Source organism: Schistocerca americana, chromosome 1 (assembly GCF_021461395.2).
Source record: "Schistocerca americana isolate TAMUIC-IGC-003095 chromosome 1, iqSchAmer2.1, whole genome shotgun sequence".
Classification (NCBI taxonomy): Eukaryota; Metazoa; Arthropoda; class Insecta; order Orthoptera; family Acrididae; genus Schistocerca; species Schistocerca americana.
This window is the reverse complement of record NC_060119.1, coordinates 812358993-812384800: the sequence shown is the minus strand read 5'-3', so window position 1 is coordinate 812384800 and position 25808 is coordinate 812358993. Positions and strand designations below refer to the sequence as shown.

At 40.2% G+C, this 25808-nt stretch overlaps 1 protein-coding gene across 1 annotated transcript in view; it reads left to right on the top strand.

Annotated features, from left to right (window-relative positions):
- The window catches only part of LOC124545982 (ubiquitin carboxyl-terminal hydrolase 8), a 226904-nt gene that overhangs the window by 67200 nt on the left and 133896 nt on the right, over positions 1–25808 (top strand). The window contains exons 4-5 of the mRNA XM_047124950.1: positions 20373–20529; positions 24603–24765. Of these exons, the coding sequence (XP_046980906.1) occupies positions 20373–20529; positions 24603–24765 (320 nt within the window). The remainder of the gene's footprint in view (positions 1–20372; positions 20530–24602; positions 24766–25808) is intronic.

Genomic DNA, 25808 nt, shown 5'->3' with positions numbered 1-25808 from the left:
AATGACTCGAGCGTGTTTGTCGCCACAAAAATGCAAATGAACTTCCCTTTCTCTGTGACGATGCAGGGCCTCGCACAAGTCTGCACCTGTGAGGGGAGCTCACAAAACCTCATCGGACTGTTCTTCCTCATCCTCCCTACAGCCCGGATCTCGCACCTTCCGTCTGTTTAGCCCAATGAAGGATGCACTGTGCAGGAAGCGGTACATGTGTGATGAGAAGTTATTGACAAAACAGGATATCGGGTACTTATTGAACGCGCACTCATAATAATCTTATATTGTATTGTTACAGCAGAGAAGCACCGTAACAAACGTGTATGAAAATCACCGTGTGCAGAATTTTGCAGTTTGTGGGGGTCTTGGTACTCAGTTGAGCTGGGAACATGGGATAAATAGTTTTTGGTTTAGGCTGTACCAGCAGCTATTTGTATAGTCATTTGAACATGTCATACTGTAGCTAAATTACAGTATATTAAGCAAGTTTTGAATGACAAACCAGAGTTGACACCCAGGAAAAGTGTGGGACTCAATTATTTAAAGGCTTAACTGTAAACAGTACAGGATTAAAAATCCATTTCACAATTATATTTATTGGAGTAAATCTATCCTTCTTCCCTCAACACTTTCATCATTTACTAGAAATAATTTTATTGTATTTATTGTCTTTGTATATTTTTTAGAATTGATTTTTTATATTATAACAGACTAGTAATGTAAGTGGCTTACGAAATATTAAATTAAATTCGTTAATGTGTGAGGCTAATCCAGAAAGTAAGGTTACAAGAATTTTTTGAAGTAAAAAAAAAAAAATTAATTTTAATAAAATTTACATGCATTGTAGTATAGGTCTTACGTTACTTTTCCACATAATCACCATTTACCTCAATACATTTTGTCATCCATGGGATGAGTTTTTTCATTCCTGTGTGATAGGCATCTTCCGCCACCTTTTTCAACCAGTTCTTCATTTCGATTTTCACCTCGTCATTGCCGGAAAAGTGTTTTCCATGAAGGTGTTCCTTCAATTTAGTGAACAGATGATAGCCACCAGGTGCAAGATTGTAGATGTGAGAGTGGTGGCTTAAAACATTCCAACCAAAAGAAGTCGGAAACTCTTTCGTTGTATGAGCGATGTACGGATTCGCATTGTCATGAAGGAGACAGACTCCCGCTGTCAGCATCCTGCAACATTTGTTTTGTATGGCTGTGTGAAGTTTCTTTGTGACCTAACAGTATCTTGCAGTGTTTATTGTTTCACCTCAAATCAATGAGCAGAACCCCTTTTCTGTCCCAAAACACTGTCACCATGATTTTCCTCACTGTTTACTGATTTTTTGAATTTTTTGGCTGAGGGAGAATGAGTATGGCGTAACTGCATTGATTGTCGTTTGCTCTCTGGAGTATGATGATAAGCCAAAGTTCCATCTCCTGTTATTATAGAGTTGAGAAAAGCCTCACCTTTATTCTCAAAACAATCAAGTAATTCGCGAGCGGCACTGACTCTTGTTTGTTTTGTGTGCTTCAGTAAGCATCTTGGACACCCATCGCACACACAACTAGCGATAATTTAGTTGATTAGTTACAATTTCATGTGCAACAGTTTGTGAAATGTTTGGACGAACTGCATGCAGGTCATCAGATGTTGAACGGTGATCAGAGAGATGATGATCTTCAATTTTCTGCACCACATCGTCATTCACAGCAGATGGCTTTCCATTTCTGTCATTGTGACTTTCAATCCTTCCAAAATTGAAATTCTGTATCCATTTTGTCACAAGCTGCATTGACATTATGTCCTCGCCATAAACTGAAACAATTTCATGATGCATCGCAGCAGCGTTAATGCCCGTAGCATTTAGGTAGCAAATTACAGCATGCACTTCACATCTGGTGGGAGCCGGAGTGAGAATGCTCATTTCTAACAGTCACCACAACACTAATTGATGAGCTATTGATTGTTGGGAATGCTTGATCCTTCCTCTGGCTTCCCACTACATGGCAGTGGTGCCAACTTCCCCCATGGACATTCAGTGCTGTAGCTACATGCCTTGTAACCTTAGTTTCCAGATAACCCTCATAGATTAAATTTGTTACACCTTTTGTATTGGATGCAAATCCTGTATGGAGTCCTTGGTATGTTCCCTCATGAACTACATCTTGTCGTCATTGGATTATTGTTAGTAGTGTTATTCCAAATCCAGTGATGAATTGGTTGATGGTGAGTAGATGAAATTGTTCCTTCTGCAAAAGATTTCAGTTGGACTGAAATTAACACACAGCTAATGGCACTATTTGTATGTGCACTGTTCAGATTTTGCATGCAAAAATAGTAAAAACAGTCGCCCTTAAATAATGCCAGACTGGAGCAAGACTAATGGCACACATTTAGTCCTCCAGTATATTGGACCTTGGTTTAAGATAAGTTTTAACTGTTGGAAAAAATTTTTGTGTTGTTTGGATTTTAAGTGGAGGGGAAAAAAAATTGTCAGGGAGATTTTTGGTGAACGCCACTTCTATACTGAGAGCTTGTACGAATTGGTTCAAACTATGCACAAGGGTAGATAAATGGATAAAGTCAAAACAAATTTTTTTTAATGTTTCAGACTTGTGCAAATCGGTCCAAATTTTGTAAGAAGGTAGACAGACTGACTCTCTTTGGAATTCTGAAGGTAGCAAGGGAGCGAAAGGCTATTTACAGCTTGTACTGAAACCGGACAGCAGTTACAAGAGTTGAAGGGCATGAAAGGGAAGCACTGGTAGAGGAGGATTCAGAGAGGATCGTAGCCTATCCCTGATGTTATTCTATCTGTGCACTGAACAAACAGTAAAGGAAACCAAAGAAAAATTTGCAGTATGAATTAAAGTTCAGGGAAAGGAAATAAAAACCTTAAGGTTTTTTGATAACATTGTAAGTCTGTCAGAGACAACAATGGACTTGAAAGAGGAGTCAAACAGAATGGACGTTGCCTTGAAAGGAGGATAGAAGATAACATCAACAAAAACTGAAAAAGGATAATGGAATGTAATGAAATTAAATGAGGTAATGCTAAGGGAATTGGATGAGGAAACGAGACACTTAAAGTAAAGTAGTAGATGAGTTTCACTATTTGGGCAGTAAAATAACTGATGATGGTTGAAGTAGGGAGGACATAGAATGTAGACTGGCAATGGCAAGAAAGCAGATATGAAGAAGAGAAATTTGTTAAAATAGAGTATAGATTTAAGTGTTAGGAAGCCTTTTCTGAAAGTATTTGGTGTGTTGCCATGTATGGAAGTGAAACATGGGCAATAAACAGTTTAGACAAAAAGAGAATAGAAGCGTTTGAAATGTGGTGCTTCCAAAGAATGTTGAAGAGTAGATGGATATATCGTGTAACTAATGAGGAGGTTCTGAAAAGAATTTTGGGGACAAGAAATTTGTGGCACAATTTGACCAAAAGAAGGGATCACTTGATAGAACACATTTTGAGACATCAGGGAATCATGAATTTAGTATTGGAGGGAAGTGTGTGGGTTAAAAATCGTAGCGGTAGATCAATACATGAACACAGTAAGCAGATTCACTGGGATGTAGGTTGAAGTAGTTATTTGGAGATGAAGAGGCTCGCACAGGATTGAGTAATATGAAGAGCTGCATCGAACCAGTCTTAGGACTGAAGACCACAACAGCAGCCAACGGATATACATAATTGATGGTCATCCTGTTGTTTTTGAAAGCTTTATCTGTTGCCATGATATAAGAAATGTGGTATGAAAGAAAATAAAAAAATTGTACCAGATCAGTTGTCGCTAGAGTCAATTGACATTGGTTGCCAAGCTATGTCAAAGTTATGGTAGAATAAAAGTTGGAACCAGAATGAAAAATGCTTCTATCATAGCATCCAAAAAAGGTGAATATGTTCTGGGCAGAGTTAGAGATGTAGAGAAGGGAACTGGCTTTCCGGTTTATTTGGCCACTTCGAAAACATTTGAATCAAAACATCTTGACAAAGTTGCACCATTTGTGAGTTAATCCTGGTACCCCAATGCAGTGAGATTTCTTATCTGCAAGATGTTGGCACACCTGTGACTTGCAATTTACGGACTAAAGTCCCTGATCTTGTGTCCAAAATCCAGAAGATTCACCAGCCTTAGAAAACAAAATATATAATATTGTGTGGCTGAAGAGCATATATGAAATATCTAAAAACCTTTTTCTGGGAGGGGACACTAAAACAATTTTTGTGATTTTTGAATGGTGGTACATTCTTTTCCTAAGGGGACCATTTCTTCCCCAAACCCACCCCTTGTTACTTGTATGGTGAGGGGTGTAAGAACAAATAGACACAGATTTATGTGCTGCTAGAGAGTGGGTTGGGTTGGGGTTGATTTGGGGGAAGAGACCAAACAGTAAGGTCATCAGTCTCATCGGATAAGGAAAAGATGAGGAAGGAAGTAGGCAGTGCCCTGTCAAAGGAACCATCCTGGCATTTGCCTAAAGCGATTTAGGGAAATCACGGAAAACCTCAATGAGGATGGCCGGACGCGGAATTGGACCATTATCCTCCCAAATGCGAGTCCAGTGTGCTAACCACTGTGCCACCTCGCTCGGTAGAGAGTGGGATGCTTCTAGAATCCAAAGTATCCAGGAGTGGGGGTTGATTGCATCCTAAACTTTAATGGCATATTGTGTCATACTGCAGACATGACATATGTCATGTTGGATGACATGATGGAATGTGTCGCATTATACTACATGACATCATGTACAATGTGACTTTACTTGTCACATGGATACTAATACTAACATAACATGGATACTAATACTAACAAGTAAAAAAGCACAAATATGTCAAGATGTTTTGATTTAAATGTCTTTGAAGTTACCAGATAAGTCAAAAAGTTAGTTGCCTTCTTTTACATCCCTAACTTTGCCCAGGACATATTCACCTTTTTTTGTGCTATGATAAGAGCATTTTTCGTTCTTGTTTAATATTGACTGTTATTCAGTGAGCACATTTTGCAAGTTTAATTAGACGTTTATGTACTCATCTGTTTATAGCTTATTTTTGGCAATAAATGGGCAGTTGTACAACTTTCATCTGATATACTCCATGCTCAATCCACAGAAGTTGTTTTTCGTGGTTTCTCTTAATTACTACTGATGTCATACTGCAACTGTTTTATGGAAAGCATGATGTATTCCTTTCATGTATCATATTCAGAATATTCTACATCTATATACATACTCCATAAGCCACCATATTATACATGACTGAGGGTATCTTGTACAACTCTTAGTTCTTCCCTTTCATGTTCCACTCAGAAAAGGAGTGAGGGAAAAATGACTGTATACCTCCGTAAGAGCCCTATTTTCTTTTTTCTAGTCTCCGCAGTTCTTGCGTGAGATGTATGTTTGTGGCAGTAGAATTGCTCTGCAGTCAGTCACAATTGCCATTTCTCTAATTTATCTCAAGTGTGTTTCATGAAAAGAACATCATCTTCCATCCATGGATTCCCATATGAGATCACAGAGAATTTCTATAATACTTGCATGTTGCTTGAACCTTCTGGTAACAAATTTAGCAGCACATATCTGAACTGCTTCGATGTCTTCCTTTAACCTGACTTGGTGGTGATATCAAACATTTGAGACTTGGGAATGTGTCACACAGTGTTCTGTATGCAATCTCCTTTATAGATGCGCTACACTTCCCAGAATTCTCCCAACAACTTAAAGCTGACTATTTGCCTTCCCTACTACCAACCTTACATGCTTGGCCATTTCATTTTAGTTTCCACTGTGACACCTAGATGTTTAATTGCCATAACTGTCTCAAGCAATGCACTACTAATACTGTTTCTACCACTCTTGTGCATTAATTTATCTGTTCAAATAATGGGAAGTTCAGATTGGAATATCAACAGTATTAGCCATATTATCAATAATATTATGAAAAGGATATCCTTTTCACAATATTGCTAATTTTTATATTTTTACATTTAGAGCTAGCTGCCATTCATCCCACCCAGCAGAAATACTCCTCTGTGATACAGATAAGGGGGAGATTGAGTCAATAATTAAACCACTGAAGACTAAGGACTCTTATCAATATGATGGAGTGCCTAGCAGAATATTAAAGTACTGTGCTGCACATGTTAGCCCTGTATTTAGCCATATTTGTAATTTTTCTTTTATGAATGGTCAGTTTCCTCAATGATTAAAGTACTCAGTAGTAAAGCCGCTTTATAAAAAGGGAGAAAGAGATAATGTAGACAATTTCAGACCTATTTCTGTGTCATCAATGTTTGCTTAACTTATTGAAAAGGCTGTGTATGTAAGGATAACTGATCATTTTATATCACACAAATTGCTATCAAATGTACAGTTCATCTTTAAAAATTGACTGAAAATGCTATATTCTCTTTTCTCTGCGAGGTACTGGATGTGATAAACAAAAGGTTTCAAATGCTAGGCGTATTTTTTGATTTAACTAAGGTGTTTGATTGTGTCGATCACAAAATATTACTCCAGAAGTTGGACCATTATGGAATACAGAGAGTAGCTCACATTTGGTTCACCTCTTACTTTAGCGACAGACAGCAAAAGGTCATTATTCATAATGTTGAGAATGGCTGTGATGTGGGGTCTGAGTCGGGTACAGTAAAATGGGGAGGGTGTCTGCCCAGGGATCAGTGTTGGGGCCACTCCTGTTCCTTATTTATATAAATGATATGCCCTCTAGTATTTCGGGTAACTTGAAATAATGTCACATAGAAGAAGGTGTAATTAGATGAATGACGAACACTAACTTCACTTAATGAAGGTTTATTCAGCACTTACACATACAAGAGCGCGGAGCGAACTGCCTCTGGCCAGAACACATACAGTATATATACAGCTACAGAACATGCCAGTACGATGATTCTTGGCATTTGTGGATACTTCTAAAATGTACTCGAACCAAATATAGAAATTAAAATTGTGCAGTCCAGGTGAGTTTTGAACTCACGACCCTTCATGCAACAGTGTAGTATCATAACCACTACACCACGGTGCTACTCAGCTTCTTCTGTGACATTGCTCCTTCCTTAAGAGAACAGCGTCTCATAGTCCGGGAACAAGTCATCGGTCCTGCATACTCCAACTCCTGGTGACTGATTCTCGCCCTGGCAATGATTTTCTTAGAACTTCTTTTGCCGCTACGCTCTTCGTCACCTTTCTGCTTGTTGCCTGTAGCTGGAGTTTCGAATTTACCCTGGCTTGCAGGATCCTTACAGGGCTTCATTCAAAGGATGTGGATTGTATCTCTGATGTTTCGTCATCTTATGTCAGGGTCAAAATCTTCAACTTCATAAGTAACATCAGACAACTGTCTTACGACCTTATAAGGTCCAAAGTAGCGCCTGAGGAGGTTCTCAGTGAGACCAACCTTCTGAACAGGAGTGAAGGTCCAGATGATGCCACCCAGGTGGTAGACAACAGGGCGGTGGCTCGTGTCATACCTTCTGCGTTCATTTTCTTGAGCCTGCAGCATGCGGAGTCGAGCTAACTGCTGAGCTTCCTCAGCTCTGGTTAACATCTGGCTGATGTAGTCGTCATCCACGTCATCAGGATGTAACGGAAACACAGTATCCATCATCGTAGTCGCCTCATGGCCATGCACCAGGAAAAATGGCGCAAATCCTGTGGTGTCTTGTTTGGCGGTGTTGTAGGCAAACATCACGAAAGGTAGCACCTCATCCCAGTTGCTCTGCTCAACATTGACGAACATTGATAGCATGTCGTCCAAGGTCTTATTAAGACTTTCAGTAAGCCCGGTAGTTTGTGGATGGTAGACAGTCGTCATGTGATGAGTAATGTTGCACCAACGGCTTCTCTCTGTCACAAGATTCGATTGAAAAACTTTCCTCGATCCGTAATTAATGACCTTGGGGCACCATGTTTCAATACAATGTCTTCCACGATGAATTTGGCTACCTCGGATGCTTTGGCTCTTTTCACAGCTTTCGTAATGGCGTACCATGTCAGATAATCAGTGCAAACAATAATCCATCTATTGTCACTAGAAGATGTTGGAAATCATCTGAGGAGCTCAATCCCAACATGCTGGAACGGCATTTCATCTGTTGGGATTGGTATGAGTCGGCCAAGTGGTTTCTGAGGAACTGCCTTTCTCCTGTGGCACTCTCGACAGTGCTTTGCATGGTGACGGACACTCCTAAATAAACCTGACCAGAAAAATCTCTAGCGGATCCTATCGTATGTCTTAATAAATCCTAAATGTCCGGCCTCAGGTATGTCATGGAATTTGTGTAGAACATCTAAGCGCATGTGTTTAGGAATCACTGGTAGCCACCTCTTTCCAAACAGATCAAAGTTTTTCTTGCAAAGTAATCCATTAACTATCTTCCATTAACTATCTTAAATTGTCCTTTCACATCCTTTGACTGATATAAGGCAAGCATAATTTGAGATATCTTGGCATCCTTCTTCTGCTCAGTAGAGAGATCCTGGAGTGCAGCGAGACAGTCACTATCTTCATCAAAGTCTTGATGGTCTTGCACAGGGTTTCTTGAGAGACAGTCGGCATCTTGGTGTTTTCTTCACTTTTGTACACTATGGTAACATGATACTTTTGAAGACATAGTGCCCACCTGGTGAGTCGTCCTGTTGGATCCTTAAGACCTGTCAGCCAACAAAGTGAGTGATGGTCTGTAACAACTTTGAATGGCCTTCCATAGAGATACTGTCGAAATCTGCCCAGATCACAGCAAGACATCCTCTTTCTGTAGTTGAGTAGTTTCTCTCAGCTTTTCTAAGTGTCTTTGAAGCATAGGCTATAACCTTCTCTTTTCCATTCGAAATTTGCGCCAGAATAGCACCAACCCCATACCCGCTGCCATCTGTGTGTAGTTCTTTAGGTGCTCTCTCATCATATAGACCAAGTACAGGGTCAGTCGTCAGCTTTTTGCAGCACATCGAAAGAATCTTGTTGAGCAGCACCCCAGACAAATTTAGGATCAGCTTTTAACATGTCTTGGAATGGCCTGGGTTTGATAGAAAAGTCTTTGATAAAACGACTGTAATAAGAACATAATCTGAGGAAGCTTCTCACATCTCTAATACTTTTAGGAAAAGGAAGTTCCATTATAGATCTCACCTTTTCTGGGTCTGGCCGCACACCTTCGTTTGACACAAGGTGTCCAAATATTTTGATTTATTTTACTCCAAAGAGACACTTAAAGTTTCAGTCCACCTTGTTGGAGACACTTAAGAACGACCCTCAGTCTTTTTATATGTTCATCAAATGTCTCTGAGAACACCATAATCTCATCTAAATAACAAAGACACATTGTTTACTTCAGTTGCCTTGGAAGATTATCCATCATCCGTTCAAAAGTTGCTCATGCATTACACCAACCAAATGACATTACTTTAAACTCATACAGGCCCACAGGGGTGATGAATGCTGTTTTCTCACGATCAGCCACATCTACTTCGATTTGCTAGTATCCCAATAACGTGACCATGGTTGAGAAAAACTTAGCTCCCTTCAGACAATCTAGTGTATCATCAATTCGTAGAAGAGGGTAAATGCACTTTTTAGTTACCTTATTAAGCTTCCTGTAATCAACACAAAAGTGCCAACTGAAGGCTGAATGATGTCGTTCTTCATCATTTTCTCTACTTTGTCGCAAATTATTCGACGTTCTGTTGCTGACACACGGCACGCTCTCTGGCTTACTGGTTGATGGTCTCCAGTGCTAATCCGGTGCTTCACTGCCAATTTGTCTAAGTGGCTCTTCACCTGTGGATTGAAGCATTCAGAGAACTCTTGAAGAATGGCAAGTAGCTTCTTCTGTTGTTCCTTAGTGTGATCTGGTGACAGTCGGGCTAGAAGATCTTGTCTCGTAGTGGTAGCACTAATTTTGCCCACAGATTTGGCATAGAAGGTTTCTATGATGCTCAGCTGTTCTTCAATTAATGGCTCAGCAATTACTATGCACATGTGTCTTGGAAGGATCTGCAATTCTCTGTGACAGTTAACTATCCACACTTCACCAAATTCATTCTTAAATGAGATGACAGAGGCTGGGATGACAAAGTTATTCTTCAGTGGTTTCTCTTACATTCCACTACAAGATCCATGGGTTGATGCATGGCACGACACGTGACAATTACCTTTCTAGCGCTGGCTGCAGGAATGATCACTTCATTCAGCACACAGTCTCCACACACTCGGATTCGCATCTTCCTGTCCCTTATCTTCGAGTGACCACAATCTATAATTGCCTGAGGAGCTTTCAAAAAGTTCCATCTGAGAATGACATCACGGCTACATTCTTGTAACATGATGAATTCTAAGGGCTGTGTATGGCCACTTATACCCACAAGAAAGGTACATCTTCGTGTAGGTTTTACATATTTCCCATTAGCCACCTTCAGCAGAGATGTTTTGTTGTCGATGAATACGGTTTTCTGCAACTGGCAACGGTACTTTTCCGAAATGACTGAATATGTTGCTCCAGAGTCCACAAGAGCTTGGGCTGGTCGGCCATCCATGAGGATATCTATGTAGTTTCCTATCATTTTTGTAGTGATCGATGGAGGGCCGTAGCCTCACCTTCAAGGAAGGTCACACCCTTTGTTTTCCAGGTTGCAGCAGGTAGGTGATAGGCTGGAGCTTCTAAGCGGTGATGGAGAACTTGATCGGCGTGTTGGCGAGCATCCTCTCCAGCACTAGCTTGCGGCGATGTTGACCTGTGTCGTCCTGCATCCACATCTTCTTGTTCATCTTCGTTGCCCAGGAGTTGGTGTCGGCTAAGATCAGTCTTCTGGCGCAGGTGTCAACAAATATCCACTACCTTTCTCGACAATAGCACACCACGTGTCCTGGTTGTCCGCAGTGGAAACATTGTGGTTGGTTATCCTGGGCCCTCCAGACGTCACTCTTCCATGGTGCGCAGACAGGTTCCTCATGCAGCATTGTAGGAACGTAGCTCCACCTGGGTCTCGACTTTTTCACCATTTTAAAGGGAAATGAAGGACGGGATATTGGGTTCAGTGCCTGTTCCACTTCCTCACTTATGACCTCTTGAAGCGTCTCGGTTTTTTGCTCGCTGTGCAATCCAAGTGCCTTCTGGATTTCCGCTCTCACTATCTGATGAACACCACTTGTGAAACAGTTGCTCCTCCATCACGTACATCGTTACAACGTTTGGAAGCTGCTCAAACTTCTTGCATGTAATTCTTTTTTGATGCATTGTCTCGATATACTGGCACCATTTTATGAAGTCGTCTGCTGTTGAAACCTCCTTCAGGAGTAGGGCTTGATACATGTCCTCAGCAACACCCTTCATGAGATGTGCAACCTTATCTTCCTCCTTCATTCTAGGATCCACTATTTTACACAGCTCCAAGACGTCTTGAATGTAGGATGCAGTAGTTTCTCATGGACACTGTGCCCTGTACTTTAATTTATCTTCAGCCCTGCACTTTCGTCGTTGTGAGTCGCTGAAATACTTGCGCAGTTCCGCCTGGAATACTTCCCAGCTTGTGAACTTCTCCTCGTTGTTCTCATACCATTGCTTGGCAGTGCCCTCCAAGTAGAAAAATCTGTTAGCGAAACACATGGTATCATCCTATTTATTAAATTTGGCTATACGCTCATATGTCTTCAGTCACTTGTTTGGATCTTGGCCATCGTCACCAGAGAACCTGGAAGGATGTTTCATGTGGTGGCACACAGTTGCTGTCATCGTAACATCCTCCTCTTCTTCTGTTTCCAATAGATTGCGATCTGGTGAATATGGCTCAAACTCGGGTTTCTCACCACATAAACGGTGGCTCTGTCGTGGCCTGATGGGAGCCACTGTGTCATCGATAATGTGCGCTATCACAAGTTCCAATACCAGGTGCCTCCACCAGAATAATGTCATGTAGAAGAAAGTGTAATTAGATGATTGACGAACACTAACTTCACTTAACGAAGGTTTATTCAGCACTTGCACATACAAGAGCACGGAGCAAACTGCCTCTGGCCAGAACACATACAGTATATATACAGCTACAGGACATTCCAGTACAATGATTCTTGACATTTGTGGATACTTCTAGAATGCACGCGAACTGAATATAGAAATTAAAATTGTACAGTCCAGGTGAGTTTAGAACTCACGACCCTCCATGCCACAGTTTGGTATCATAACCACTACACCACGTTGCTACTCAGCTTCTTGTGCGACAGTTTTTCTGTTTCCTGATGACACTAGCTTGGTAGTTAAGGCTGTTGTGTGCAACATTGGCATGGTTTCAAATAAGGCAGTTCATGACAAGTTCATGGCTTGTAGAAAATAAACTAAAACTAAATAACAGTAAGACTCAGTTTTTACAGTTTCTAGCACACAATTCAACAAAACACGATGTTTTAATTTCAAAGCATTTACATATGATTAGTAAAACTGAACAGTTCAGATTTCTAGGTGTTCGGATAGATAATAAACTGTCATGGAAAGCCCACGTTCAGGATCTTGTTCAAAAACTTAATGCTGCCATTTTTACTATTCGAATAATATCTGAAGTAAGTGACCGTTCAATGTGAAAATTAGTATACTTTGCTTATTTTCATTCACTTATGTCGTGTGGTATTATACATGGTGTGCGTAAAGGTTGGGAACACTTTCAATTATTTATTGCGCAAGAACCAAGAATTGTACAGATATCATACACATGTCATTATGAAGAGAAACCCTGAAAGTATTTTTTTCATGTATACTGCCACAGCGTAGTTTGGTAATTTGGTGATAGTCAGCACTAGTCGCAAACATGGTGAGTGTAGGTGCTGAGCGAGCTTGCTGTGTGTTGGAGTTAGACAAAAACAGGTGTGCTACAGCTGTTCAGCGGATGTGTAGAACCAAGTACGGTAAGAGGCCATCAACAAGTAAGGCCACTTACCACTGGCACAACAAATTCGTTACAATGGGTTGGTTGTGCTTTGTCATGTCAAAAACTGTACGGGCCATTCTTCTTTGCCAAGAGCACTGTCACTGGATATTCCTACTTCGTCATGTTGCAGCAATGGCTGATGCCTCAAATGCAATTGGACTCTCCGTTCTTCTTTCTTGGGCTCCACCCCATTTTCATCGTGAAGTTCGTGGGTACCTGAACACGGAGCTGCCGCATCGATGGATCGGCCATGGGGACAGCTTTTTCGTGAAATGGCTTCCCCAATCATCAGATCTCACTCCGTGTGACTTTTTTCTGTAGGGACACACTAAAGATGATGTAGCAGACCTCTGGGAGAGAATATGGGAAACGACTACCACAATCGACAATGCCATGCTGGGACAGGTATGGCAAGAATTCGATTATCATATTGATGTCTTCCGAGTCACTCATGGTTCGCATATCAAATGTTTGTAAAAAAAACTTTCAGTTTCTCTTCAAAATGCAATATGTATGACATCTGTATAATGTTTAGTTCTTGTGTAATAAATAATTGAAAGTATTCCTGGACTTTATGTACACCCTGTATTTTGGGAAAACTCTTCCCATTCTAAAATGATAGCTTTGGCTCAGAAACAGGCGGTTCGGTCAATAAGTTATGTAAGTTCACGAACCTCTTGTCGACCCCTGTTCACTAATCTGGGTACTTTGACATTGGCCTGTCAATATATATATTCCTTACTGTCATTGGACCTCCCAGTATTTTGGCCACATTCCTTTCTTTCTTGCAAGGTTTAACAGTCTTCTTATTTGCTTCATTTGCAGTTCTTCATTGTTATTCCATGAAGGTACATTTTCTGTATGTGCACTTGCACTTGCTGTTTTCTAGATATGATCTGGTAATGGCAGATATCACTGCATTGCCTCAAAATCTTCTGTGTTGCTTATCAAAGCTCTGACTTCAGGGAAGTGTGAGCTTAAGTATACCCCACATGAGTCTCAGTCTGTCTTCCCAGGATTCCTGTAGGCCATGGTTTGTTTAGTACCTATTTCAACCTCAAACTTAAGGTACATGTGGTCAGCTAAGGATGGCTCCATCACCACATGCCATTGTTTTTAGAGTGGACCCAAAAGTTATGTCATTACTACTTCTTCCCTTCTGGATGGAGCAATACGTAAAATAAGAGAAAGGCAACTGCTCACCTATAGTGGATCAATGCGTGGAGCACAGAGACACATAACAGAAAACAGCATTCACTCTAGCTTTTGAGGACTAGCTATTTTTCTAGCAATAGCGCACACATGCCCACATACTGCCACAATGACACCCAAATGCACACTCCCATATCATGGCAAGAGTAATTATTGCTATACGATTATTGGAAGCAGTTGCCTGAGCTGATGGAAATGGGCAGGGAGTAAGTAGGTATGCAAGAAGGTGGTAGCAGGAAAGAGGCATGTCTTTGGGTAGATGATTCCATAGCCACACATCAAGATGAAAGGAGTACAGAGGTTACAGGGAAAAAATGGGGGGGGGGGGGGGGAGGGGGAGAAAGGAAGGAAGGGGAGAGAGAATGAAGGTGGGTTGAAAAAGGAAAAAGGGGGGCGGGGGAGGGGGGGATTAGCGGAGCTTCAGGGCAGAGGAATTGTGAGAGTGCAGGATTTGTTGTGTGCCGTATGTTTGACAGTTAGGTGCTAGTCAAGTTTGTGGTTTGACACAGTTTGGCGACGGCTATTCATGTTGGTTACATATCATGCCTACATAGAATGCAGTATAGTAATTGCAGCATAGCTGGCATGTAAAATGACTGCTTTTATACGTCTTCCTTCTCCCTCCCCTCAGTTTCTATGTCTTCATCTTCATCTCCACCCCCCCCCCCCCCCCCACACACACACATCTATTTATCTATTTCTGCTGTATCCTCTGTACTCTTTTTGTCGTGTTATGTGGCTGTGAAGTCATATGGCCAAAGATCTGCCTCTTTCCCACTACCACCTCCTTGCATGCTTCCGTACCCCCTCCCCCCTACCATCAGCTCAAGCACCTGCTTCTCATAATTGGGTATCAGTAATTAGTCTTGCTGTGGCTATGGGAGTGTGCATTTGGGTGCCTGTGGGGTGTGGGGGTGTGTGTGTCTGTGAATGTGTGTGCTATTGATAGAAAAAGAGCTAGTGCTTGAAACCTAGTGTGACTACTGTTTTCTGATACATGTCTCTGTGCTTCATGCATTGATCTGCTTCAGGTGATTTGTTGTCTTTCCCTTATTTCACGTATTAGTTCTTCCCTTCTTCTGGTCTTGAAGGTAGGTTCCCTACCCCTACTCAAGCTTTTCAAATTGCTTTCTAGTAGGTAATCGAGTAGGTGCTGACCTCTGCTATTGGTGTCACTGCTTCCCCACACCGTGTTACGGGCATTGGCATCATAACCAACCAGTTGCCGTCCATTCTGCTGTGAACACCTGTGTATCAGTCTTCCCACTTCCTGGGAAGGAGTAGTACTGTCCTGGTACAGAAGCTAAGCTGAGGCTAATGCAATTTCCCCTGTGCTTCGTTCCTCACATTGTTTCATCCTGGTGGTCACTAAGTCCTTCAAACAGAAGTCCACCTCTGCCATAAATGAAATTCCATTTTTAACATAAATACATTTTCTGGATTTATTTAGATTTCTGGTATAAATCAACTTACCTCCAGTTCCTCCATGGTCTGAAACACTCCCATTTTATACATTGTGGAACAGAATCAGAGGATCACTGTTTCAAAATCCTGTAATTGTCTCCCATTCTGACTAACAAGTTTGAAATTTGATTCAAGCATGTCTACAACCTTCCTCTGTAATGGTACAAAAGTGTGGTGCCAGAGATGCCACCCCCGGGCTCGGCGACGCTTCAAACAGCAAGATGTAAACACATAAAAAGGGCCAGCACTCAGAAGTTCATGTGATGTGTCAAGCAGGTTAATGATGTCACATTGGCATCAAATTTCACCAAAATTCTGCCCAATGCCACCATGGTTGTGTCACACAATGGGAAGGTTGTCCACAGCCCCTCTAATCATTTCGCCCTTTTGTTTGACACCTCTGCAATGGAGGTCAGAATGGCAATGCCCAGCATTGAAATCGCACAGTTTTCTTATGGATGGCTGAGGAAAATATTTCAGACACACCACTGTTCAGAATCGAAATGGAAAGGCCTCTGGGTATGGTATAAAGGGCGTCAATGAAATTGCCCCTTTCCTTGGGACATTGATTCCCACAGATTTTGCAGTCGAAAGTGACAGTTCACAATGCAACAAGCAACAGGAAGATGTTTTGGGCAACCTTTGTCACTGTTGACACCTTCTGGACAATTCAGCCCTTCTCAACAGACATCATGGGGCTACAACAACATTGAACATGATCTCACCCTTTGAGTGCAGTGTGACCACAATTTATGCTCTGATGTACAGGGTGGAATCACTGAGGACCATTCAAAACCATTTGACAAAATTTGAACATGATCTGAAGCAGCAAAGGGCTCATACTTTTTCAGTTCTCCAGTTTCATGCTCCTCTGTGGTGTTATCACAGAGGTGTGCAGTATTTACATGCGTGAATAAAACAGCAAAGGAATCCTGTTAGACCCTCCCCAGTTTGGCACATCCCTCGGTGGCACCTGCCCACATTATTGAGAATTTTAAAAATGTACCTTTACAGAGAAAATCTGCAAAGTAGCCCGAGGCACCTGCAGGTAGGCAAGCACTTGACACACCTCCAAGGCCAGTTGCTTGTCATTGGGTGCCTAGGAGTATTTCACGGGTTTTCTTTATAAATGTACAGTTTTAAAGTACTTAATAAATTTGGGTAAGTGCCAGAGAGGGATTTGCCAAACTGGTGAGGGTCTAATAGGCACGCCTTGCTATTTTATTCACACACATCAATTTGGCATCTGCCCTAGGAGGGCATGAAACTGTAGGACAGAAGGAGCATAAGGACCCTTTGCTGTTTCAGATCATGTTCAGATTTCATCAGATGGGTTTTAATGGTCTCAAATGGTTACTACCTGTGCAACAGAGCAGAAACTGTGGTTGCACAACACTCCAAAGGTGTGAAATCATGTTCAGTGGGGATGCAGCCATATGATGTCTGTCAAGAAGGGTTGAGTCGACCAGGAGGTTGTCAAGAATGTTTTCCTGTTGCTCATCACACTGCGAACAGTCATTTTTTACTGTGAGTTGTGTGGGAATCAACATGTCACAGAGAGGGGTTGTTTCAAGAATGTCCTTTATGCTATCCCCTGAGGCCTTTTTGTTTTGATTCTGAGTGGCAGTGTGTATGAAATGTTTTGCTCGGCCACTCATAAGAAAACCTTGTGATTTTAACACTGGGAATCATAGTTCTGACATCCATTGCGGAGGTCCCAAGAGAAGGAATGAAATGTTAGTAAGAGGGTCTATGATGACCGTCCCATTGAGTGACATTTCCATGGTGGCTTTAGCCAGATTTGTAGTGAAATTTGGTACCAATGTGGCATTATGAACCCTCTTTGCACATAACATGAACTTATAGTTATGGCCTTGTTCTCACGTGTGTCAACACCTTGCTGTTTGAAGCATCGTCATGCCCAAGTGTGATGTTGCAGGGTGCCACACTTTTGCACCATTACAGAAGAAGGTTTTAGGCACCTTTGAGCCAAAGTTCAAACTGATTCATTGGAACGGGAGACAGTTATAGTTTTGAAAGACTGATTTTTTTAATTCCGTTGCGCAATGTAGATAGGGTTCCTGGATCAGGGGCACATAAATCTCCTGTATTCCCAGTCGACGACTCAGGGTGGTAGTTGCTTTTTACTGTGCCATAGGTTTATCTGCAACACTTGCAGCATCCAACTTGCTGCCATAGTTACTTCTGATGTGTGTGGTTATCCCGATGGCAACTTGTGAGAACTCTGAGCCCGCCTAATACAAGCTTTCATTTGTTTACCCTCCTGTCCCCTGTCAAGATGTTCTGGTTCTGCACCTGTACTTTCTCAAACAAAGTCTTTGGAGGAGTATCCTGGAGGAATTTGAGTACCCAAATTGATATCTTTGCAGTCTTGAAGAGCTCAGCTGTTGTCTTGACCAGCAGCTTTGCCTCATACCATGGAGATGTCTTGGGCACCACCTGTCTAGTCCAAGCTACTGTTCCCATCCCCTTGCTGACAAAGAGCACCTTTGTCCAGATAAAACCATTTGAGTTTGGGACCTGGACTAGCATCCTCCCCAACCTTCTCAAAGACAGCCATCTGAACAAGTTGCGAGATTATGTTGACCACATGATATTCCTGTTGGAAAACCACCATCCTCAAAACCAAGGCTGTTGTGCTGTAGGCCTGTTTCTCCTATTTTTCTTTTTACTCAGGTTTCTATTTATCCATTTATCCTGGCAAGTGGAAACATTAGACTGCTTCCTTGTTCTCTGTTCCCTGTCTTAGAGGTAGAAGAGGTCTGAGTACCCTCTTCACTCTGAGACGTACTTTTTTGGACGTCTCAGGTTAAAGACCTTTTAGTTCCCTCTATTTATGTTTAGGAAGCCATTCTTCAGTTTTAGTTTTGTTTTGTTCCATGTTCTCCATTTCAATCCACAAAGAATAGGGGATTTATTCAGTTGACACAGTGAAACCCCTTGCGATGCAAGACTAATTACATAGGGATGTTGTCCAGTATTCCAGAGGATGCACCCCTCAACAAGGGTCGCATCATACCTTGTGTTGGCTATCCGGTGAACTGGGGAAGGACTTAGGGAGTGAATATAGGAGAGATATAGCATTGTGGGGCACTCTATGTGTGGTTCATCTGCTAAGGTCTGTCCGCCCCTTACAGTGACCATGCTACAATTGTATAGCTCTCTACTTCACATGAGAATAGCTCTCCGCCCACACGGTTAGGTCTTTAACAAGGCTGTGTCCCTCATAGAGGTACAGAGGGCTTACTATTCTCAAAGTTTTGATTCTAAGCTGTAAATTTCATGTGTGATTTGAAACCATTCTTGTTTGTCAAAAGCTCCATATGTAGGACTATGATGTAGGAAAACTGTGTAATATCAAAATCTGGCATCGGAAAGTCATGCTGGAGTGCAAATATTTAGGAGTAATGGTAAGAACTCTGAATAGTAAAGGCATTGAGTTGTGATAAGGCACATAAACAAGAATGAGAACTTTCTAGCTTTCAGATAAATCCTAGAGTGGCAAGGAATTGGGAGTAGGTGTGGCATAGGGATGGACTGGATATTGCGTAATGGGTGTCAGGATAGTACTTTGACACCCACTTCCAACTCCTTGCCACTTGGGTCAAATATCTATGGAAGACCCAGGTGTAAGAATTGTCAGATACATCACACACCATATTTGACTTGAGTGCTGTCACAGGTTTATCCTATCCCCTCAGAATTGGGGTCACCTGTGAAAGCAGTCATGTCATATACCAACTCTGCTGTAATAAACCTTATGGCCTCATTCACTGCCAACCCTCTGTCCTACACCCAACTCCTCCCTGACCCAAGAGCTTAATTTCACTAATACTGCACTCCCATTCTCTTCCCTAAAGTCTCCTATTACTGTGTTGTGTCTCCTCCTCCCAATCTACTCCTCCTCGTTATTGTGACTGTACACTGCACGAATTCACCAGTCTTAGTGCCTGTGTCACATTAATATCTTGTGTGCCTGCTGCATCTCCCTCCTGTATTCCTTTCCCATGCACCAACTGCATCTCCTTCCCAGCTGTCAGGCATCCTTCCACAACCCTCCGTCTTGTTCCTGATCATTTCTCCCCTCACCCAAACCCACTGAAAACAACACATCACCCCAGTCAAGCGGCAGGACTGCAGTTCCAGCACTCCAGCATGGTGTATTCAGCCAGCACATTATAGCCATACACGTGTGTATGAGTTGGGGGGAGGGGGGGCACAAAGTTCTCAATCTTGTTTATGAGACTTTCAAACACTCAGTAAGTTGTTATTTTTACTGCTAAATATTTAATTCCAAGGGACTGATGCTTTGGAGACCATTCTTACTAAATATTTTATCACTGTAAAAATTGTTTGATATTCTAATCTGTGCTGAAACAGCTGTTATTGTTTAGGAATTTTAAATCAGTTAAGAACCTGTATTTGTATATTATGTACTCGCAACCAAAAGCCTGACATCTCACAGAAAAATCGTAGATTCACACACAGAGATTGTACAGAAGTAATTGTATACAAACTCTTCTGTAATCCATGTGAGATATCTCTATTTGTTACGTTGTGATAGGGAAGATTGTAATAGAGCAGATGCAGTTTAGTAGATTCTTGGTAATTTGCTATTGACAAACACAGTAACTTCATTGCCATTCCTTTAATTAATGTGATTGTTTATAGTTCATTTTAGTACTAACTATGTATGGCTCTAGCAAAGTGTTATAACTTCGTACCTTGGGCACTTTACTTTTTTCAGAGTCCAGTATCACTAGTGAGAAGCTCTTTGAACTTCTCATGGACCACAAACTGGAAATAGTAATATTTGATGCTCGTCGTACTACATGTTTTGTGAAGTCCCACATAAAACTCGGAAACTGTATTGCCAATGTTCCAGAAGAAATCATTAACAAGGGGTAAGTGACATGCTAATGCCATCGATGACAGTAGGCTTAAATTAAAGTAATGAAAAACAAATTCATTGAAGCAACAAGTCACACAAAAAAGTTTTTCGTCGACATGGTTATATCCAAGCTGATTGTGGTCCGGACATTCAGGAATTACCTTTAGTAGGCATGTGTCAGTTACCCTTGGTTTAATTACTGTTCGATCAGTAATTCTAGTACAAAAATTCAGCCTTTTCCCATAAGGTTAAAATATAATCTTTGAATATTATACAATGTATATTAAGCACAGTTAAGCAAACTGATGAGAGGAATAGTACGTGATTAGTACATCACCACTAAACCTCGTATTCTTTAAAGAATAGACCTGCCATGTAGAAAATAGCTTCAAACTTCTGATTACTTTACAAATGGGCTAAGTTGTTAAAAGTGTGATGTTAAGCATGTAATCGAGAAAAAGTTTGGAAAAGGATTGAAATTGTATTTAAAGTTGTTTGGAAGTCACTAATAGCTCAATGAATATATTGAGATAATTTGCACTCTGTTTTAGGCAAAAGATAGTTTTCCATGCATCACAATGTTTATGATGTCATATTTCATGAACTGTGTGTTGTACAGTGATATAATTTTGCAGTTGTATGTGGATACAGCCTGCAAAATTTGTTGTTGTTGTTGTTGTTGTTGTGGTCTTCAGTCCAGAGACTGGTTTGATGCAACTCTCCTTGCTAATCTATCCTGTGCAAGCTTCTTTATCACCTACTGCAACCTACATCTTTCTGAATCTGCTTAGTATATTCATCTCTTGGTCTCCCTCTACGATTTTTACCCTCCACGCTGCCCTCCAATAATAAATCAGTGATCCCTTGATGCCTCAGAACATGTCCTACCAACCGATCCCTCCTTCTAATCAAGTTGTGCCACAAATTCCTCTTCTCCCCAATGCTATTCAGTACCTTCTCATTAGTTACATGATCTACCCATCTAATCTTCAGCATACTTCTGTAGCACCACATTTTGAAAGGTTCTATTCTCTTCTTGTCTAAACTATTCATTGTCCTTGTTTCACTTCCATACGTGGTTATACTCCATACAAATACTTTCAGAAACGACTTGCTGACACTTAAATCTATAATCAGTGTTAACAAATTTCTCTTCTTCAAAAACGCTTTCCTTGCCATCCCCAGTCTGCATTTTATATCCTCTCTACTTCGACCATCATCAGTTATTTTGCTCCCCAAATAGCAAAACTCATCTACTACTTTGACTTTTGACACTCTCATCTACTACTTTAAGACTTAGTAATAAAGAATAATAATTTAAAACATCATGCTTAATGGAGCAGTTTTATTGCCTGAGCAGCAAAAATGCAGTAAGCAATTTTTTTTTTCTGTGGGTGGGGGGGCACGTTAGTGAGAAAAAGTTTTGTAAAGGTTTCAAATTGTGTGTAAAGTATGTTGCACGTCACTGAATGCACTCATTCACAAATACTGGGTGAATGAATTCTGGCTAATTTGCTTGCAGTGAGTTATGCTGCCTCAAGACATATACCCGGTTTCTAGCTATAATATTTCTCTCACTGTGTTAAACCTTTTAAAATTTTTGTTACCCTGAAAGCTTTTAGATAGGATAACTACAACTAGGACTCTGAACCATCAACTGGGTTAGTCATTTATTAATATAGATTTTGTTCCCTATACCATATTAAGAAAGACAAGCACAATATATGAATGAAAACTGTGTGTTTGTTTGTGAACAAGTCTTGCACGATTTGTTTCCAGTGTATGCCAGTAGGGGGGACAAAAAGGTGCGTCTACTATCAAAAAATAGGCCCTTCACAAATGAGTGAATAAATTCATCTAAGTGTTATAATAATGTCCTATTGTCCATAATATGAAGAAAGATTGAGAGTTGAAACACTATAAGTTAATGAATGGACTGAATGATCGACAAGTGCATCTTCTTCCCTTTTCTTCCTTTTCTTACTTTCAAATTCATGTCTCTTATCAAAATTAAATTTTCATCGTATACGTAAACACTTTTTTAGTCTATGAATGTTAATACTAAACTTATATTCTTGATATTGAAGCTTGGGTGCATGTCTTCACTGCAAGTATCTCCACCTGTAAGTAAGTCTGGATTCACTGTAGTTTCAGTATCTTTTTGTCCTGATTAATCAATTCTAGAAAATGATATGGCCAAACAATTAATTACTGTAGAATTGTTGTTTGTTCGCATCACAGAGCTACACAAGTTTCGTGCCTAAATGATGATGGAACACTGACTATCTGCAGATATTGGTTCCAGACCTTATGTACTTTACAGTAATGGAAATCTGAGCACAAGTGTTTGTTTCATACTTTACCATTAAAAGTTGAATAGCATTCTGTGAAGAGTTACAGTGTTTGGATTTATAAATCATGAAAATTACTTCACAATAATAAATATGCAAAATAAAACAGTTGTTATTGCCAAAACATTTAAGACACCTTTTTACAGTAATACTTAATGTACAAAATGTAGCTAATAACTTTTTAGTTACAGATTGGATTTTATTGCTAACATATGTCCCAGGTATTTTTATTAAATTGTACAGTAATTACTAACTGGCCTTAGTTTATAGATTCTATAAATATGACGTTTGAGTTTTGTTTACACTTTCCATGCATAGTTTCGAAAAGAGTATATTTCACCACATTTTAATTACAGATCACCATAATTATGTCTTAAGTATGCAGACAAAGTTAAATCAGCTACTCAGCATGGTTACAATATGTGCCCAAGAGTTTTCTTACTTGTGCCCAAGAGTTTTCCTACTTTGTATACATCACAAAGCGATATCAAACAGTTCAGTTGTCCAGGAATCGTGATTTTCATTAAGAGTTGGCCTATTCTGGTAGCTATCTAAATAATTTCTTTTATTTCACACATTCTTTCAATCTTGTTATCTCCTGCTGAGCTATTTGACATATAATCTATTACCCCTGTGGAGGGTGTTGACTTCAAGACTTCTTGGGTACAATAATGTGTTCACTATGGTATCTGTAGCAGCTTACCCTCAGCTTACCCTCATTTTTATTCTCTTATTCATTATGAGACCTACTCCTACACATCCCTATTTGATATTGTGTTAACAATCCTGCACTGTCCTAACCAGAAATCCTCTTAATCCTGCCGCTTCCCTTCACCAATTACCACTATATTTAGTGGCCTATATATTTCTGTTTTTAAATTCCCTAGCCAGCCTACTGTAGCCAAAAGACAGCCATCATCACTAAGCCATACAATAGAGCATTATGACATTGGAGAAAATTGGGGAAAATAACAGCTGTAGTTTCCCCTTGCAGTGAGCTGTTTGCAGTACCATCATAGCATACCTGTGTGAGAAAAGAGATTACAGGCCTCAATAATTTGATCACTGAACTAAAAAAGGACCATGAACAATCTGATGCATGTATAAGTCCTGTGGAAAACATTGTAAATGTTGGATTGGCTCAGATAAATAATGTTTAAAATACAAGTACTAGCACTATTGTCTCACATATTCGACTGTTCCTGCATTGTTGAAAACATAATTCTGCCACAAAAAAAACTGAAAACGTAGCTTTTTATTTAGATGGCTTGGCAGTAATGGGTTAGATCAATCATCAAGACTGTTTCCCCTGCAACCATTGAAAAGGCTGATGCCCTCTTCAAGTATCATAAGTTGGTCTGGCCCCTCCACAGATACCCCTCCATTGCGGTTGTGCCTCTGGTACAGCTATCTATATCATTGATACACAAAAGCCACCCCGTCTTGACAAGGCCCCTTGTTCAGAAAGATGATGTAAACTAGTTACATAAGATTGGCAGTTATTTAAAAACTAATTGATTTCATTGAATATTTAAGCAGCCATCAGTTTTGTATATTGTGGTCTTTTTATATCTTGAGACACTTCGTGTAGTGGAGTTTGCATCCCTTCCTGCACTAAAGCATTTACTTTCTTTCAGTTTTCCATAGCAGTGTTAATAGATGAATTTTAATGAACAGGATTTAATGCGTGACCCTAATTTACTATGTTCATTACAAATTATATTACGTATTTTAGGCAAAGTGCAGCTACACTGGAAAAGTTGTTACCCCCAAAGTCTAAAGAATTGTGGTCAAAACGTGGAAAAGTTGACTTAATAATTCTCATGGATTGGACGTCAAAACATTCAGCTCTCAACGAGGACAGTAAGTTGAAGATCCTGAAAGAAACATTGATAAAGGTATGAAAATGTTAATTTATGCAGTGTCACTTTTTTGCATGAATTCATGATTCAACAAAATTGTAATAGAAATTTTTGCACACAGTCTGCAGGAAAGAAAGTACTTATTTTGCTTTATTTGTACCGAATTTAGAAATTCATTTTAAGACCATTGTGCAACAGTGTAGCTGTTCATATATATCTGTGTGTGTGTGTGTGTGTGTGTGTGTGTGTGTGTGTGTGTAGAGAGAGAGAGACACATCAAAATAAATTTTCTGACTGATCCAAATTAATATTTGTCATGGAAATATTATAGTGCTCAGAAAATGCACATACCTCTGTCATAGATACGACATTCCATATTCAATTAAAATTAAAGTTACAGTTATCTGTGTTGTTAAAGGGTACAGTGTTACATTGCTTTAAACACAGTGTGGAAGTTACTGTATGCTATGTCACAACTATATGCTCTATAAATTCTGTATCACTGAGTAAACAACTGTAGTGTTTCTAATGGAAAGGTTATACTGCTTGTTTTGCTAGGGTTTTCATCTTAAGGGGAAGTTTATTTAAATGTTTGCTCATACAGAGTTGAGATATCTTAGCTTTGAAGTTATATTTTGTTTAAATACTGATAATTTACATTCAGCTCCTTTAAATGCCCTGAAAGTCCCTCGATGTCTCAGAACATGTCCTACCAACCAATCCCTTCTTCTAGTCAAGTTGTGCCTCAAGCTCCTCTTCTCCCCAATTCTATTCAATACCTCCTCATTAGTTATGTGATCTACCCATCTAATCTTCAGCATTCTGCTGTAGCGCCATATTTTGAAAGCTTCTATTCTCTTCTTGTCTAAACTATTTATCATCCACGTTTCACTTCCATACATGGCTACACTCCATACAAATACTTTCAGAAACGACTTCCTGACATTTAAATCTATACTCGATGTTAACAAATTTTTCTTCTTCAGAAATGCTTTCCTTGCCATTGCCCGTCTACATTTTATATCCTCTCTACTTCGACCATCATCAGTTATTTTGCTCCCCAAATAGCAAAACTCCTG